Source organism: Saccostrea echinata, unplaced genomic scaffold (genome assembly GCF_033153115.1).
Source record: "Saccostrea echinata isolate AGI-Se365-2 ecotype Australia unplaced genomic scaffold, CSIRO_AGI_Sech_v1 ptg000054l, whole genome shotgun sequence".
NCBI lineage: Eukaryota > Metazoa > Mollusca > Bivalvia > Ostreida > Ostreidae > Saccostrea > Saccostrea echinata.
The window spans coordinates 57501503-57515802 of NW_026889803.1; the positions used below are offsets into that span (position 1 = coordinate 57501503).

The 14300-nt window shown below is 33.5% G+C and overlaps 1 protein-coding gene across 1 annotated transcript; it reads left to right on the forward strand.

The window, feature by feature from the left end:
• The first annotated feature begins 264 nt into the window (after window positions 1-264).
• LOC133206291 (fibrinolytic enzyme, isozyme C-like) lies at window positions 265-3437 on the forward strand. The gene is made up of 7 exons (XM_061342241.1): window positions 265-320; window positions 621-688; window positions 989-1158; window positions 1987-2077; window positions 2494-2671; window positions 3012-3157; window positions 3245-3437. Exons 1-7 carry the CDS (start codon window positions 281-283, stop codon window positions 3395-3397), a joined length of 846 nt encoding a protein of 281 aa, XP_061198225.1. The 5' UTR covers window positions 265-280; the 3' UTR covers window positions 3398-3437.
• Window positions 3438-14300: the final 10863 nt, after the last annotated feature.

Below are 14300 nucleotides of genomic sequence, written 5' to 3' on the forward strand. Positions count from 1 at the left end.
ATTATTTATTGCAGAAGGGGAAGTTATACTATTGTTCGACAAGTGACACGATTGCCTTCATTAAAACTTTTAAAAACTAATTTTCGTCGTAAAATATATAGCTATTACACAATGTTCAAGTGGTACAGATGATGTATTTCGTGAAAATAACTTATTGGTCCTGTTTTCGGACAAAACTGCGACACATATCTCTGTGAAAATACTCATATGGTTTCTCCAAAAAAGTATAAAAGGGAAATATTCCCTAGTCCTATCACTCTTGGATCTTAGCTAATTAAAAATGCATTTGGTGGTGCTTTTTTCGCTTCTGGTCCTCACAGGTAAGTTGGAATAAAATAATTGATCATAAAGTATTTACCATTGAATTGAATTGTATTTCAATTTCGACATTTGTTACTTGCAATCATCCCTAAAGAGACAGTAGGTAACATCATTTTTTTTACTCTGCCATTAAGGGGTTAAAATTTTAAACTTTCAAATTAGAATAAGGTGTTATTGTGTTTAGGTGGTAAAAATTTAGAAAATTAGATAACAACACGTATTAACTCATTCAAAAAGCATTGATAAGGTGTGTGAAATATTGTGGAATCCTGTGATTTTATCAATTTGCATCTTTATAGTATCTGGACTACCAACAATCTATCAGCCAGCCAAGGAGATCCTTAAGGGACTGGCATCGCAACCCGAGGTTTGATAGCCTTTCGTTTTTCTACTTTATTTGTTAGTAACTAAAGTAGTCTATTCATGATTTTTTTCCTCCTCTTTCTCTTTCTTCTTTTGTTGTGGTACACCATAATAGATGCTAAAATTTTAAAGAAAATTTATTTGAATAATTTTTTTTAAATTAATTTTGAAAATTTGATTTTTAACTTTCTCAAAATAAAATATTACACCTTTATGTGATATGGAAAAATCTAAATGGTAATAGTCTGCTGTTTTCGATTTGATGAGTAAGACATTTAGAAAGAAAACAACTACCATATTTTAGTTTCCGGACGACCTACATCGTATTGTAAACGGACAGGAGGCTTCCCCCGGGGAGTGGCCCTGGCAGGTGTCCCTCCAGTACCGTCAGTTCTCATTCCTGCAGTTCTCTCACATTTGTGGAGGATCCCTCATCAGACCAAACTGGGTTCTGACCGCTGCCCACTGCGTTGAGTATGTTATATTTTATACTAGTATATATATTAAAACTGTATATATCTGTATCTCTTTTTGATAATCATGAAAATCGTGTCAACCCTATAACATTAAGTAAATTTAACAATCTACCTAAATAACTCAGCTTTAATACCTTTTTTTTTTTAAAATAATTTCTCCTCAAACCTTATGCATTTGATGTCAGTCACTATATCTGCTTTGATATACATGTGATAGCGAAGAAGGAATCATATGGGTCTTTTCTTTTGCAATAATCACAACAGACAATTAAATCAGGGGAAAACATTGACCCCTTTCACCACTGAACTGACTTTTTCAAGGACTGTTCAAAAATTTCATTTACTGAATCTATATTCGTAAATTACATGTAAACTCCATGGCACCTGATCCCACCTCTGATGTCTTAGAGGTCCGTGTTTGCTCTACTCCTATTTTGTAATGTTCAATGGACTTTTGTGCTCGATTGCTGTTCTTTATCTCCACATATTTCACTCAAATAAAATACCTCTGGTAAAAGAATAATCGGTGAAAAGTAGAAAATCTATCCATTTCTTTCTTTTAAACCTGTGTGAATAGATTTTTTTGTTGAAAATACGTGATTAGAACAGATACTAGTATCCAAAAAAATCACGTGAAAAAGTAAACTCCTGCTGACATAGATCGTGTGAAAAGGAGTTTTCTTAGCAAATGCTCTAAACCGAGCTACTAGTATTCCTTTAAAATTGCGACAATGGGTGTTTTTCTTCTAAGAATACACTGTTTCCGGTATAGCATGCATATTAATAAGTGTATACCTGTTTTCAATTTATATAATGTAAATTACAGTGGAATGACACGTTCAAACTTGCGCATTGAAGCTGGGATCCACAGAGTGTCTGAGAATGGTGCTACCAGATCCATCAGCAGAGTCATCATGGTAAAGACTTGATTAGAAGAGACATTTATTTAAACGAAAAATTTAAGATTTTCTAAACAAAAAAAAAGATGCTTAGAAATTTCATTTTTTTATAATACATGTATTTACATTCCACAGTTCGTTTTTTTTTCTGATAAATTACTTGCATCTAAATGTCCGTAAAACGCAAAAGTGTCGTACATGTATATGATGAAATGTATAAAGATGTAAATTGATTTTAATTTGAAAATTATTGAAAAGAATTTACGCTTGTAGGTCAAATTATCATTTTTGCATATTACTTGCAAAAATTATGCAAATTCTCTTAGCACGCGAAATAGACCTCATACGCACACCTGCGTGATTCAAAATACCATTAAAACAAAAAATCGTTCCATGCTTAATTGAGTTTAATATTTTTTGCATAATTTTAACAGCATCCCCAGTACTCCTCCTCTAGTGCAGGTTACCCTAACGACATAGCCCTGTTGGAACTCTCTTCACCGTTCACAGTTGACGGGAGTATCCAGCTTGCCACTCTACCTACAAATGCTAATGAAGATTTCACCTACAATGCTGACTGTTACATCACTGGATGGGGAAGAACTACTGGGGGTTCGTTAAAAAATAAATAAATATTTGTCCTTTTTTTTAATTGACTGAAGTTAGTGATAAGGGTTTACAATGCAACCAGGAAAATGGATAAAATGCTTCTTATAAAACTTAATTGAATTTTTATTCTACAAATTACACATTCACAGTTCCTCAATTTATTTTAAACAATATTTTCAAACAATATGAAACAGGAAAAAACATTAACAATTCAAATCTTTTACACCATAAAGAAATATTGTTAAAGTCACTTTAAACATATTGGCTGAGAAATTCCTGTTGATCAGTGAATGAAATTCCTTTGATCTTGAATGAAGCCTGTACTTATATTTTCCATTTTTAGGTGGATCTGTTTCGGATGTACTTATGGAAGCACAAATGACAAATATCGCAAACACTGAGTGTGCAACCCGCTGGTCCAGCGTCAATGGTGCCGCCATATATGACTTTCACATCTGCCCTTTCGAACCAAGCAAATCTGCATGCAATGTAAGTTTTTCAGAAAAATACATATAATAGTCTGTAAGCAATAAGAATTTTAAATGTCTGGTTCAAAACATTTTTACTGTATTGAAGGGGGACAGTGGTGGCCCTTATGTTTGCAACAAAAATGGCGGTTACATGTTGGCTGGGGTGACGTCGTGGGGCATTAGCACGTGTGATGGATCTTACCCAAGCGTGTATACCAGAGTGTCCAAGTATTTGGACTGGATGGCAAATTACATATAAAGCTGCGGATGAACTATTCAATAAAAGCATTTAATCTGGTGTTTTTGTAATTCATTTTAAACCAGAAACTAAAAGTAAATTGAAGATAATTCAAAAGAAATGGATTCTTTGAAATAAAGAATTGTTGAATTTTGCCTTCTTTCTTGAGGTGAAAGATAAGAGTTCAATGGACCAAATGCTCTTAACTGAGATATATTTGATTCACTGTCAATGCAATTTGAAACTGAAAGAATTGTTGCTCTTGTCCTGTTGTGTCGCCTGCAGAGGAAAGCGATACTTCGGGATCACTTTACCCGGCGTCTGTCTGTTTGTCTGTCTGTCCGTCTGTCACACCTTATAAGAGGTATGGATTTGATATTTTGCACTTATATTGCTTTGCAATATGAATTTTGTAAATTACCGTTGTTACCGACCTCGTGACCCTTGACCTTTGACCTACTTTTCAAAATAGTTCAGAGTGCCCATAAACAACATATTTTGGCATTTAAAAGGTAAGCCTATGCTATTTAGCATGTACACTGTTTGTCATAAAACATTTTGAAAAATACCAGAATTACAATCCACTCTTTGACCTGATACTTTGCATAATACCCTGGACTGTTTAATTTAACATATGTTTTTTTTTTTTTAATTTTGAAAGGCAGTGTTTTGATAATTAGCATTTTTAAAAACATGTTTATGAGCTCATGATATTCAGTTACCACACCGTCACCGACTTATATTTAAAATACTATGAAAATACATTGGGATCGTTATTTCGCAATGGATCGTTTAAAGTGACAATTGCAGTAAAGACAGAAATTTCTTTTGGAGGATTACTGGAAACACGTGTTTTAAATGAAATGATAATTATTTCTGACAATTTAAATTTAATTATTCATGTGAGGATTGGAAATCATATTTTCTTAGATCGTTAGATTCTATGGCAATTTTATAAACTATGCGTGGATGCTTTTTGGGAGTTGAACTATGTTCAATCTCCCTTGGTCATCACGGGCTTTCTAAGCGCAGTGATTTGTATTGATTATATAGTGGCCGTCCGTGGCTTCTGTGTCGACCAATTTACTCCTGTGATATTTATTGTAAACTTGCATAAACGTCCGCCAGAAAATAGTCCATTTCAATTTTCTGAATTTATCTAATTTTGATAAATGACATGAAACTAAATGCAATTGAATTTCATTTAACTTAATTTGAATACTCTATTTTGATTAAGTTAAAATTGATCTATACAGAACTAAAAATAATGTTGGCATTGTACTGAAGATAGTCCCTTCAGAAAAAAACCCTTGGTTTTCAGAATCTAAACTACAGTGAAAACGGTATAATCTGACATCTGTGCAATTGAAAATTGTCGACACGAACCTCCCTTGCAGCACATACAGCGGCACCTATAAAATTAACAACTCTGCGCATGTAACTACAGACCCTGAAACGTGCTACTACCCCAAAAAAGCGTGTGACTTTCGTGCGCTTTTCGTTTCGTGCAAACCGTGTAGCGTTTCGTGTAAACCGTGCAGCGTTTCGTGCAAACCGTGTAGCGTTTCGTGTAAACCGTGCAGCGTTTCGTGTAAGCTCCAAAGCGTTTCGTGCAAACCGTGTAGCGAGCGTGCGAGAAGCGTGTGAGAAACGTGCGACTTTCGTGTAAGAACCGTGTGAGAAACGTGCGACTTTCGTGCAAGAATCGTGTGAAAAACGTGTAGGATTCATTCGGAAGTCATTTTATTTTAAATATGGATATTGATGGATCAACATGTCATTCTGTGTTGTTTGTAAGTAATATTATTCGCATATATTACCGGTGGTATAAAATAAAAATACGGAAACAACAAATTAAATAAAATTACTCGGTAATGTATTACATATTTGTTTGTTTTTCTTCCTTTTTTAAAAAAATAAAGATGGACATAAAATATGTTCAAAGTAATTAATTATATGTACATCAATTTAGAGGTATTTGATTCAATACATTTTTTAAAGGGGGCAATACTAAACATTTTTTAAAAAAAGAAAATTCACCAAGAACCTGGTCTTGTCCTTTTCATTCATTCATTTGAATCTCTTCACCATTTTACAATTATGGTATATAAAGATTACAGGAACCTATGGGTGATTAATACAAAATAATAGATAGATAAGGCAGGCGTGAAAAATAAAATCAGGATTTAGTGCGTTGCTATAAATGTGAAGTATGGGAATTCTAGGCCGGGGAGCACAGTTAATTCATTTTCTTTATAAATGAACATAATTTTCTTATATCACAAGATTGTGTTACAAATAGTGTTGAAACGAAGAGTCATTTATAGTCTTTTTATGCATACAATTGGTTAATAATTGTCACATAAATGAATTATAATTCACATGCTTCGGTAAATACAGGGTAAATTATTTCCGGGGGGGGGGGGTGTTCAAATGAAAACACAAACTGAGCTTTTGTTGTTAAGTGTTTTATATATGATTTTGTTTTTAAAGAAATATATTGCTTTTTTTCGGGGTGCGCCCGATGCACCCCTTAAAAATATACTAGAATCTTCTTTACACATTCCAACACTCTTCTTACGACAGTGATCAAGGTCATTCACAACAGCGATCACGGGCACCTCGTGCCGGGAACTGAAAACTTGTTCTGTTATTATCTCTTGTCAATCATAGCTAAGATGACACGGGACAATAACGATTGATTTTGACTAGTGAAATTAAATCGTTTTATTAGTATTTAATGGGTACAAATAAATACGGTCCGTGGATTTTATTTCTTAAATTTATCCGATTGTCTGTAAACAGTGAATTAATTTGCCAGTGTATTAGCGAATAAAAAATATATAGAAATAAATCTTGAGTACAGTGTAATTATTAGTTGTTTTATTAATCACGCAATTACAGAGCATAATTTTTAGTTTATAGGACATAGGACATGTACATACATGTATATTGAATGTATTGCTAAAAGCCGTGACTTTTGATTACTTTTTTTTAATTGTCTAGACGGGGTTTGAAATCAAGGATTTTACAAGGTGGTGGATATATTGTTTTTATTTGATAAACACAATGCCTCAAACGAGAACGAGAACGATTATTTATCATTCTGAATAAAGTGCATTTAATGAATTACATGTATCTGGTCCCTCTGGATATCCTTTTATTTTCTTAGAATGGACACCTGTTTCTATAATAATATTTCCCCCAATGTTATACTAACTGAAACAAGTGCCCGTTATATTTAGCCGTGTACAGATTCGAAGATACAACAGCAAGATCTCTGTAATCTACCCCCCCCCCCTTCCTGCACAATGTAGTGTACATGTCACTTTTTCAAATTATAAACAGAACCTAAACTAATCCAATGAATATATATATTTTTTTATAAATCAAAAAATGAATAAATCAATCAAAAATTGAAAAAGAAAGAAAAGAAAATCGATTCGCTTTCAAAAACCATACGCAATTTAATCATTTTTTTTTTCAAATGAATAACTGAGTTTATTTGTCAGTAATGAAACGACTTTTTAATATCAAACTATAGGCTAATTGTAAAAACATTGGATGCTATAAAAGATTATGAATTACAAATATAATAATTTTTTTCAGTGCGTAATTTAGAGTCTATTTAAAAAGGTTTGTACATAGACGATGATAAGCATTTCACCGAGCGGGCACATACTCAATGATAACTACATCTGTATTAATTAATTACAACCGAAGATTGAGTATTTTACCTGTTAATATAGTACTGGTGTAGCAAGTTTTAATCTTAAACTGAATGATTGCAATTCTTAACTAATCTTTGATTAATCCGTAATAATTTAAATAAAGTCCGAGAGATTCCGAATACAGATCGAGGCCAAAGCGTGCGAGAATCGTGTACAAAGCGTGTGAGAAACGTGTACAAAGCGTTTCGTGCAGGCTTTCGTGTAAACCGTGCAGCCTTTCGTGCAAAGCGTTTCGTGTAAACCGTGTAGCGTTTCGTGCAAACCGTGTAGCGTTTCGTGTAAACCGTGCAGCGTTTCGTGCAAACCGTGTAGCGAGCGTGTACCGTTCGTGCAGCGTGCGTGTGGGGTAGTAGCACGTTTCAGGGTCTGTATAATTCAAATGCCTAGCTGCACGAACGTCTCCAAATATTAATCAAGACGGGGGGGAGGGGAGGGGGAGGAGGCTTCAAAGGACTTAGATAGTTTTATGTTTTATGACTTATAAGGAAAAATACGGAAGTCAGTTGCATGTACATAATTATATATCACTGCATAAAATTGTGTTCATTCAGGTATACTTATCCCACATATCAAGAGACCTGTGCAATTTTTTTTATCATGGTTTTTTTTTCAAAAGAAACATATAGCGTACCATTATTTCACACAGAATCGCGTTTTCACATATTTTTTTTAACTCTTTGAGTATTTCACAAGAATCCAAGAATCGTCTTTTCACATCTTTTATAATTTCTTGGGTATATAGAGTATAGATCATGTGTCATAAATAATTTAACTTTTTATCAAATATACATGTAATAACCAAATCTAATCTATAAATTGATTTTCTTTCTTTTAAGTGGCAGATATCAATTTATTTATAAAGGCTTTAAAACAGTACTGTATTACAATTTTCTATCGCTCAATTCCTTTTTGAGTGTATGTAATATTTTTTAATATCGAAATTAAAACTCGGAAATCGGGATAATTTCGCATTCAAATCATAGAGAATAATAAATCGTCTACATTATAGAAGGCTTATAACTATCGTATTCTGAACTTACTATACGAGATAGATAAAATTGCATGCCTGTCCATCACTATAAATGTATATTCAGTGCTTATAATATATTTACTTGAATTAGCTACCTAGCACATATATTAATTTTTTTTAGATATATTCATGTGTAAATCAATTAACTGTCAATACAGACTTACACTGCACTGGCAACTTCAAACTTTACATGCACTGGAAGCGGTAACCAACGTACTCTTAAATTTTGAAGAGTGAATATAGAACGTCTAAATATTTTGATATGGAGAGTGTATATGTCTCTGACGTCATCGATACTATTTCCGCCTTTATCTCGAAAGTTCTATTCTCACTTACAAGTCAGAGTTATCTTTCTTTGCCCATTGTTTACACACTAGGTAAATAGGGAAAATGACGGTACCGAAAATCTACAAAATGTGGAATCTGATTTCAAAACAAATTATATATTTAGTATTTGTAGAATAACCTCTGTTATACATAATAATATCTTGAAAAAATATTAAAAAACAAAAAAGTTGAAAATTGACCAAACACAAGTTCACTTCCAGTTCGGACAGGAAGTACCGGAAACACACGAAAACAACTTCGAAACAAAGAGAATGTCATGATCTAATACCCCTGTAAATTTCACATCTTTACCTCAAACCGTTTCCGAGAAAAATTCCGGACAAAAGTGCATTTAAAAAGTGGAAATTCGGCCGTAACTTCGGACCGGAAGTGAATTTTTCAAAAAACGGAATTTTATATAAACTTCATATATCAGCCTACTATCATGTGAAAAATTGTGAAAATCTATCCAACCATCTCTGAGTAATCGCGCTCACAAAATTTGGGAGGAATAATAATAATAATAATAATAATAAAAAGAAACAATACAATCACTATAAGTCTTCCGTTGTGAACGGAAGACTTAAAAAGAAACAATACAATCACTATAAGTCTTCCGTTGTGAACGGAAGACTTAATAAAAAGAAACAATACAATCACTATAGGTCTTCCGTTGTGAACGGAAGACCTAATAATAAAAAGAAACAATACAATCCCTATAGGTCTTCCGTTGTGAACGGAAGACCTAATAAAAAGAAACAATACAATCACTATAAGTCTTCCGTTGTGAACGGAAGACTTAATAAAAAATAAAATATCTCGATATTATGAACTTCGACTGTGGGACGTGGAGACCGGTCCTTTGGATGAGATCGTATAAATCGAGGTCCCTTATCGCAGAAGGTGCTGGCATAAAAAAGATTCCCCTCTGCTCAATTGCGATCAGTGCCAAAGTATAGGACAAAAATTTGCAGTCTCCACCCGCGAGTGGTGGCGTCTCCATGTGAGTGAAAAATTCTGGAGAGAGACGTTAAACAACATACGTATAATCAATCAATCGATTGCTGAAGAATTACTGTAATTGAATAATCTGTCTTATAGGTATGCTGTCAAATCTTGATATTATAACTTTACAAAACTCAGTGACTTTACGTTTAATGTGATACTAACTTAATTCATTATATTTTTTTATAACACCATCACAATTATGCCAAAACATACACACAGTGAAGTTTATGATAGTACGGTGTTCGTTCGTCTGTTTGTTTGTCTTAGAAATGATTGCAAACATTTTTTTTTAAATTGCTAATCAGCCTTGCTCTATGATATACGTATATCTCTCATAGGTGCCAAATGCATTATACAAGATTGATCATGAAAATCAAAGTACCATAAGTACTGAAAGGACTTTTTTCCAATTATTTTTTCTTTCACAGTTAATATGATATGTTTGTTTTTGACACAGAAAAAAAGCAAATTCTTACAGATTTAGAAGAACGGAAGACTTTTTTGTTGCCATGGCAACAAGAGTCTAGTTATTATTATTAGGTCTTCCGTTTTCAACGGAAGACCTATAGTGATTCTACTGTTTCTTATTATTATTATGGTCTTCCGACTTCCTTCGGAAGACCTTATTGTTTTCCGTCTGTTTTCTATTATTATTATTATTATTATTCTTTTTTTCATAGTTATGGCGATATCTCAGCTGTGGGTAAGCAGATTTCAGAGATTTTTTCAGGGAAGATGCATCATGTAAATATCTCCAGACGTGTTTTTCATTTTTTCAAAATTTACTTCCGTTCGCGATTTTTGGGGAAATTTGTATTTTTTAAATGGCATTTTGTCCAGAAATTTTCTCGAGAACGGCTAAAGATATGAAATGGAAACTCAATGAATAGATAGAACATCAAATTCCAATATGGGGAACGACCTTTATTTTTCGTCGTCGGCACTTCCGGTCGCAAATGGAAGTGAATTCAAAAAGTCCAATTTTTCAACTTTTTTGTTTTTCAATATTTTTCTTTAGGATTTACAGGGTTTATAGAGTGTTTTACAAGAATTTTAAATATGTATTCAATATTTTGATGCGTGCATTTTTTGCAAAGATATGACCGATCCAAACTTTGTCCCACTGTCTGGGGTTCGAATCCTGCTGGAGGCAGTTAATTTTTTTTTCTTTGTTTTTCTTTTTTTTCAGTTGCTAATGACTTCTCTCTCTTTGAAAACATGTATGGTAGTTTTTGCTGATTTTTAAAAGCTTTTTTGTCAGAGATTCTGTAGAAAACCTTTCGACATATACTGAATATCTTTGCATCTATAATATGTCCTTCTAAAACTATTTTAAGGATTTCATTCTTGTCCCCAAAGCTTGACCCATTCAAAAGTTGTCACCCCTTTTGCAATAAAACCTTGTTATCGCTACTCCTCCGAAACCGTAAAAACTTCATCAGTGTCTTCGACTCATTTAGTACTCTCTTCATTCTATCATGGCAAAAGCATTCTTGGGTCCCTTGTATGAGTTACTGCCCCTGAAAGTTTATGCTGCTTACATTTAATGAACTTTTTTTTTAAAACGGTGTATCCTAGAGACATGGGACCAACTGCATCGGCATATTTGACTTTGACCTTGAAATATAGGTCAAGGTTAAAGTCATTTAAAAACATAAGAAATTTCTTATACATGTGTAAAATATAGCAATTCACCAAATGACCTTGAACTTTGACCTTGACCTTTGACCTTGACATTGGGTCAAATGAAAAGTAAGGACATGCATCCAGCTCCAGTTTCAGGTAAAAACATAGAAAGTAAAGATTTCCTTGTTTGTTTGGTTTTGTTGTTGTTGTTGTTGTTTTTTTTGTTTTTGTTTTTTTTTTTAAATGACCTTGACCTTTGACCTTGACCCAAAGGTCACAATCAGGTTTAAAGATGTGAAAGTAGTTACAATTCTTAGTTTAAAAGAGGCATAAAATAAATAATTCATCCCCCCCCCCTTCTTAAAAAAAAAAATCACATCAACAACAACGTAGAATACTTCTGTAAAATTCAAACCAGACCTCGGATCGACACCATATTTGGTACAAATTTAGTATAGACCTCAGAGAAACTTCCTTGAGAGTTTTACGGTGAGTCTTATAAGTTTATAGAAGTCATGAAGTTTCACGGCAAAAACTACAAGTTCTGTTGTGTTTGAAATTGAAGTGCAGGTGAACGAAGAAATGATCTAGACCTTTTATCGGCTATTTCTTCAGATGTCGTTAGTAGCATTCGATTTTTCTGATATGATACGACATTTTAATACCAAGCATTCTCTCTTTCTTTTACATTTGGAATTTATTTGATTTTTATTTAGAATTAATCAGTTTCCAGAAAGAGCGATTTTCGGTATATTAAAAACAATTCTCGCTTTCATTCTCGTGTTTCCCTTCTAAAAATGCATGTTGGGAGTTTAATTTGTGCTACACATATTTAATTTAACCCAAAGAAATGCTTATTTAAATGTTTCATATTTATTTCAGGATATTCAGTCAGAAATGTTAAAATCCGAACCCGATCTTTTAAGCTTACAACAAAGCTATTTTCAAAAAATTCAGCATGCTCACAATATCGCTGAATCGGGCTACAGTCCATTAATACATTTTCATTAGGGAACAGTGTTAACGTTTTCTCACGCAGCCCGTCCCTTGTTATTTTAAATCCTGCTTGGAAGTTCAGGAACTATTTCCTTTTACGGAACTTCTTTCTTCCCCTACCGATTCTAAAAATACGCTTGTATTTATTCTATAGTCTTAATTAACTTACCCAATTTTATCGCAATGTGTAGCTCAGTGGTTAGCGCACCTGCCTTTCAAACCAAGGGTTTTGAGTTCGATCCCAGCTGGAGGAGCAATTTTTTTTTTCCGCATTTTTTTTCAGCCCAAATGACACGAAAACACTTAAAAAGGTGGAAAGGCGTCTAATTGTTCTCTGAACAATTAGTTTACTAGTTATTATTAAGGTCTTCCGATACATATGATAAGATATGAATATGAAACTTGCTGAGGTGATAGAGCATCAAATGTAGATATGTTGATCGACCATTATTTTTCGTCGTTCGTACTTCCGGTCGCGAACGGAAGTGAATTCAAAAATGTTAAATTTGTAACTTTTTTGTTTTTCAATATTTTTCTCTGGGATTTACAGGGTTAATAGAGAGTCTTCTAAGAGTTCTAAGTATGTTTTCATCATTTTGATTGATGCATTTATTGCAAAGATATGACCGATCCAAACTTTCTCGTATTGTTGCGGGTTCGAATCCTGCTGGGGCGGGAGATTGTTTCTCTCTTTTTTCAGTTGTAAATGATATTTTTCTCTGTGAAGACATGTATGATAGTTTTTGCTTATTTTTTAAAGCTTTTTTAACAGAGATTCTACAGAAATCCTTTGATAATCATGATCTATGTTGAAAGACTGTGATATATAAACGCAAACAAAAAAATACCTTCAATAAAGTGTTAAATGAAGTGAGGTAGCATAGCGATCTGGAGAAAAGTTCGGTCGGAAGACCACTTGTTGCCCTAGCAACAAGAAACGCATCTAGTTATTATTCTTATTTTTTTGACTTTCTAATTTTGTGCACGCGATTTCTCAAAGACTATTGGATGGATTTACATGAAATTTTCAGGAAAAGTGTGTTGTAACATGAACTTGATCTATCTGAGAGATTTTTTGAAAATTCCCTTCCGGTGCCAAGTTACAGACCATTTTCTGATTTCAAAATGACATTTTGTCCGCGGATAATCTCAAGAACGACAAGAGATATCAATGTCAAACTTTCAGAGAATATGGTTCGTGATAGGTACTAGCCGGGTCGCTACTTTTCGTTCGTCGTCGGCACTTCCGGTCGCTTACGGAAGTGATCAAAGAAATCGTAAAATTTCAACTTTCCTTTTTTAAATCAATACTTACATCACATTATTGGATCTCTTTTGTAGTTTCGAAATATGTTGGTCCCACCGGAAACAAAAACGTCAACTTCCGGTTATAAGAGAAAAACGGCATAATTTGAGTATTTTTCTTTCCCATTAATATCTTTTGTAGATAAAGTATTTCAAATGAATTTTAGATATGTTATTCAGACTAAAAATGTCTAGAGTAACGTCAAATATTTTTGTAAAATTCACTTCCGGTCGCGTGTTTTCCTGTCCTCAAAATGAGAAGTTGTGTGAGCAAGATCTCGGAAACGGTAAGAGATTATGACACCAAACTTTTACGAGCAACAGACCTTAAGATGTAGACAAAACCATTTGGGTTATGAGTGTCAGTCTTCACTTCCGGTCGTCACAGGAAGTGATCAAAGAAAACGAAAATTTCAACTTTTCTTTTTTTAAATTAAAAATTGCATCACTTTGTTGCATCTTTTTCGCAGATTCGAAAGATGTTCGTCCCACCGGAAACAAAAACGACAACTTCCGGTTAGAAGAGAAAAACTAAATAATTTGAGTTTTTTAATTTCCCGTAAATATTCTTTATAGATAAAGTATTTGAAATGAATTTTAAATGTGCTATTCAGAGTGCAAATGTCTAGAGTAACCTTAAATATTTTTTCGAAAATTCACTTCCGGTCGCGTGTTTTCCTGTCCTCAAAATGAGATGTTGTCTGAGCGAGATCTCAAAAACAGGTAAAAGATTAAAACACCAAAATTTTAAGAGTAATGGACGTTGAGGGGTAGGTGGAACCATTTGGGTTAAACGCGTCAGTCGTCACTTCCGCTTGTTAGAGGAAGTGATCAAAGAAATCAGAAATTTTAATTTTTCTTTTTTAAATTAAAACTTACATGACTTTATTGCATCTCTTTT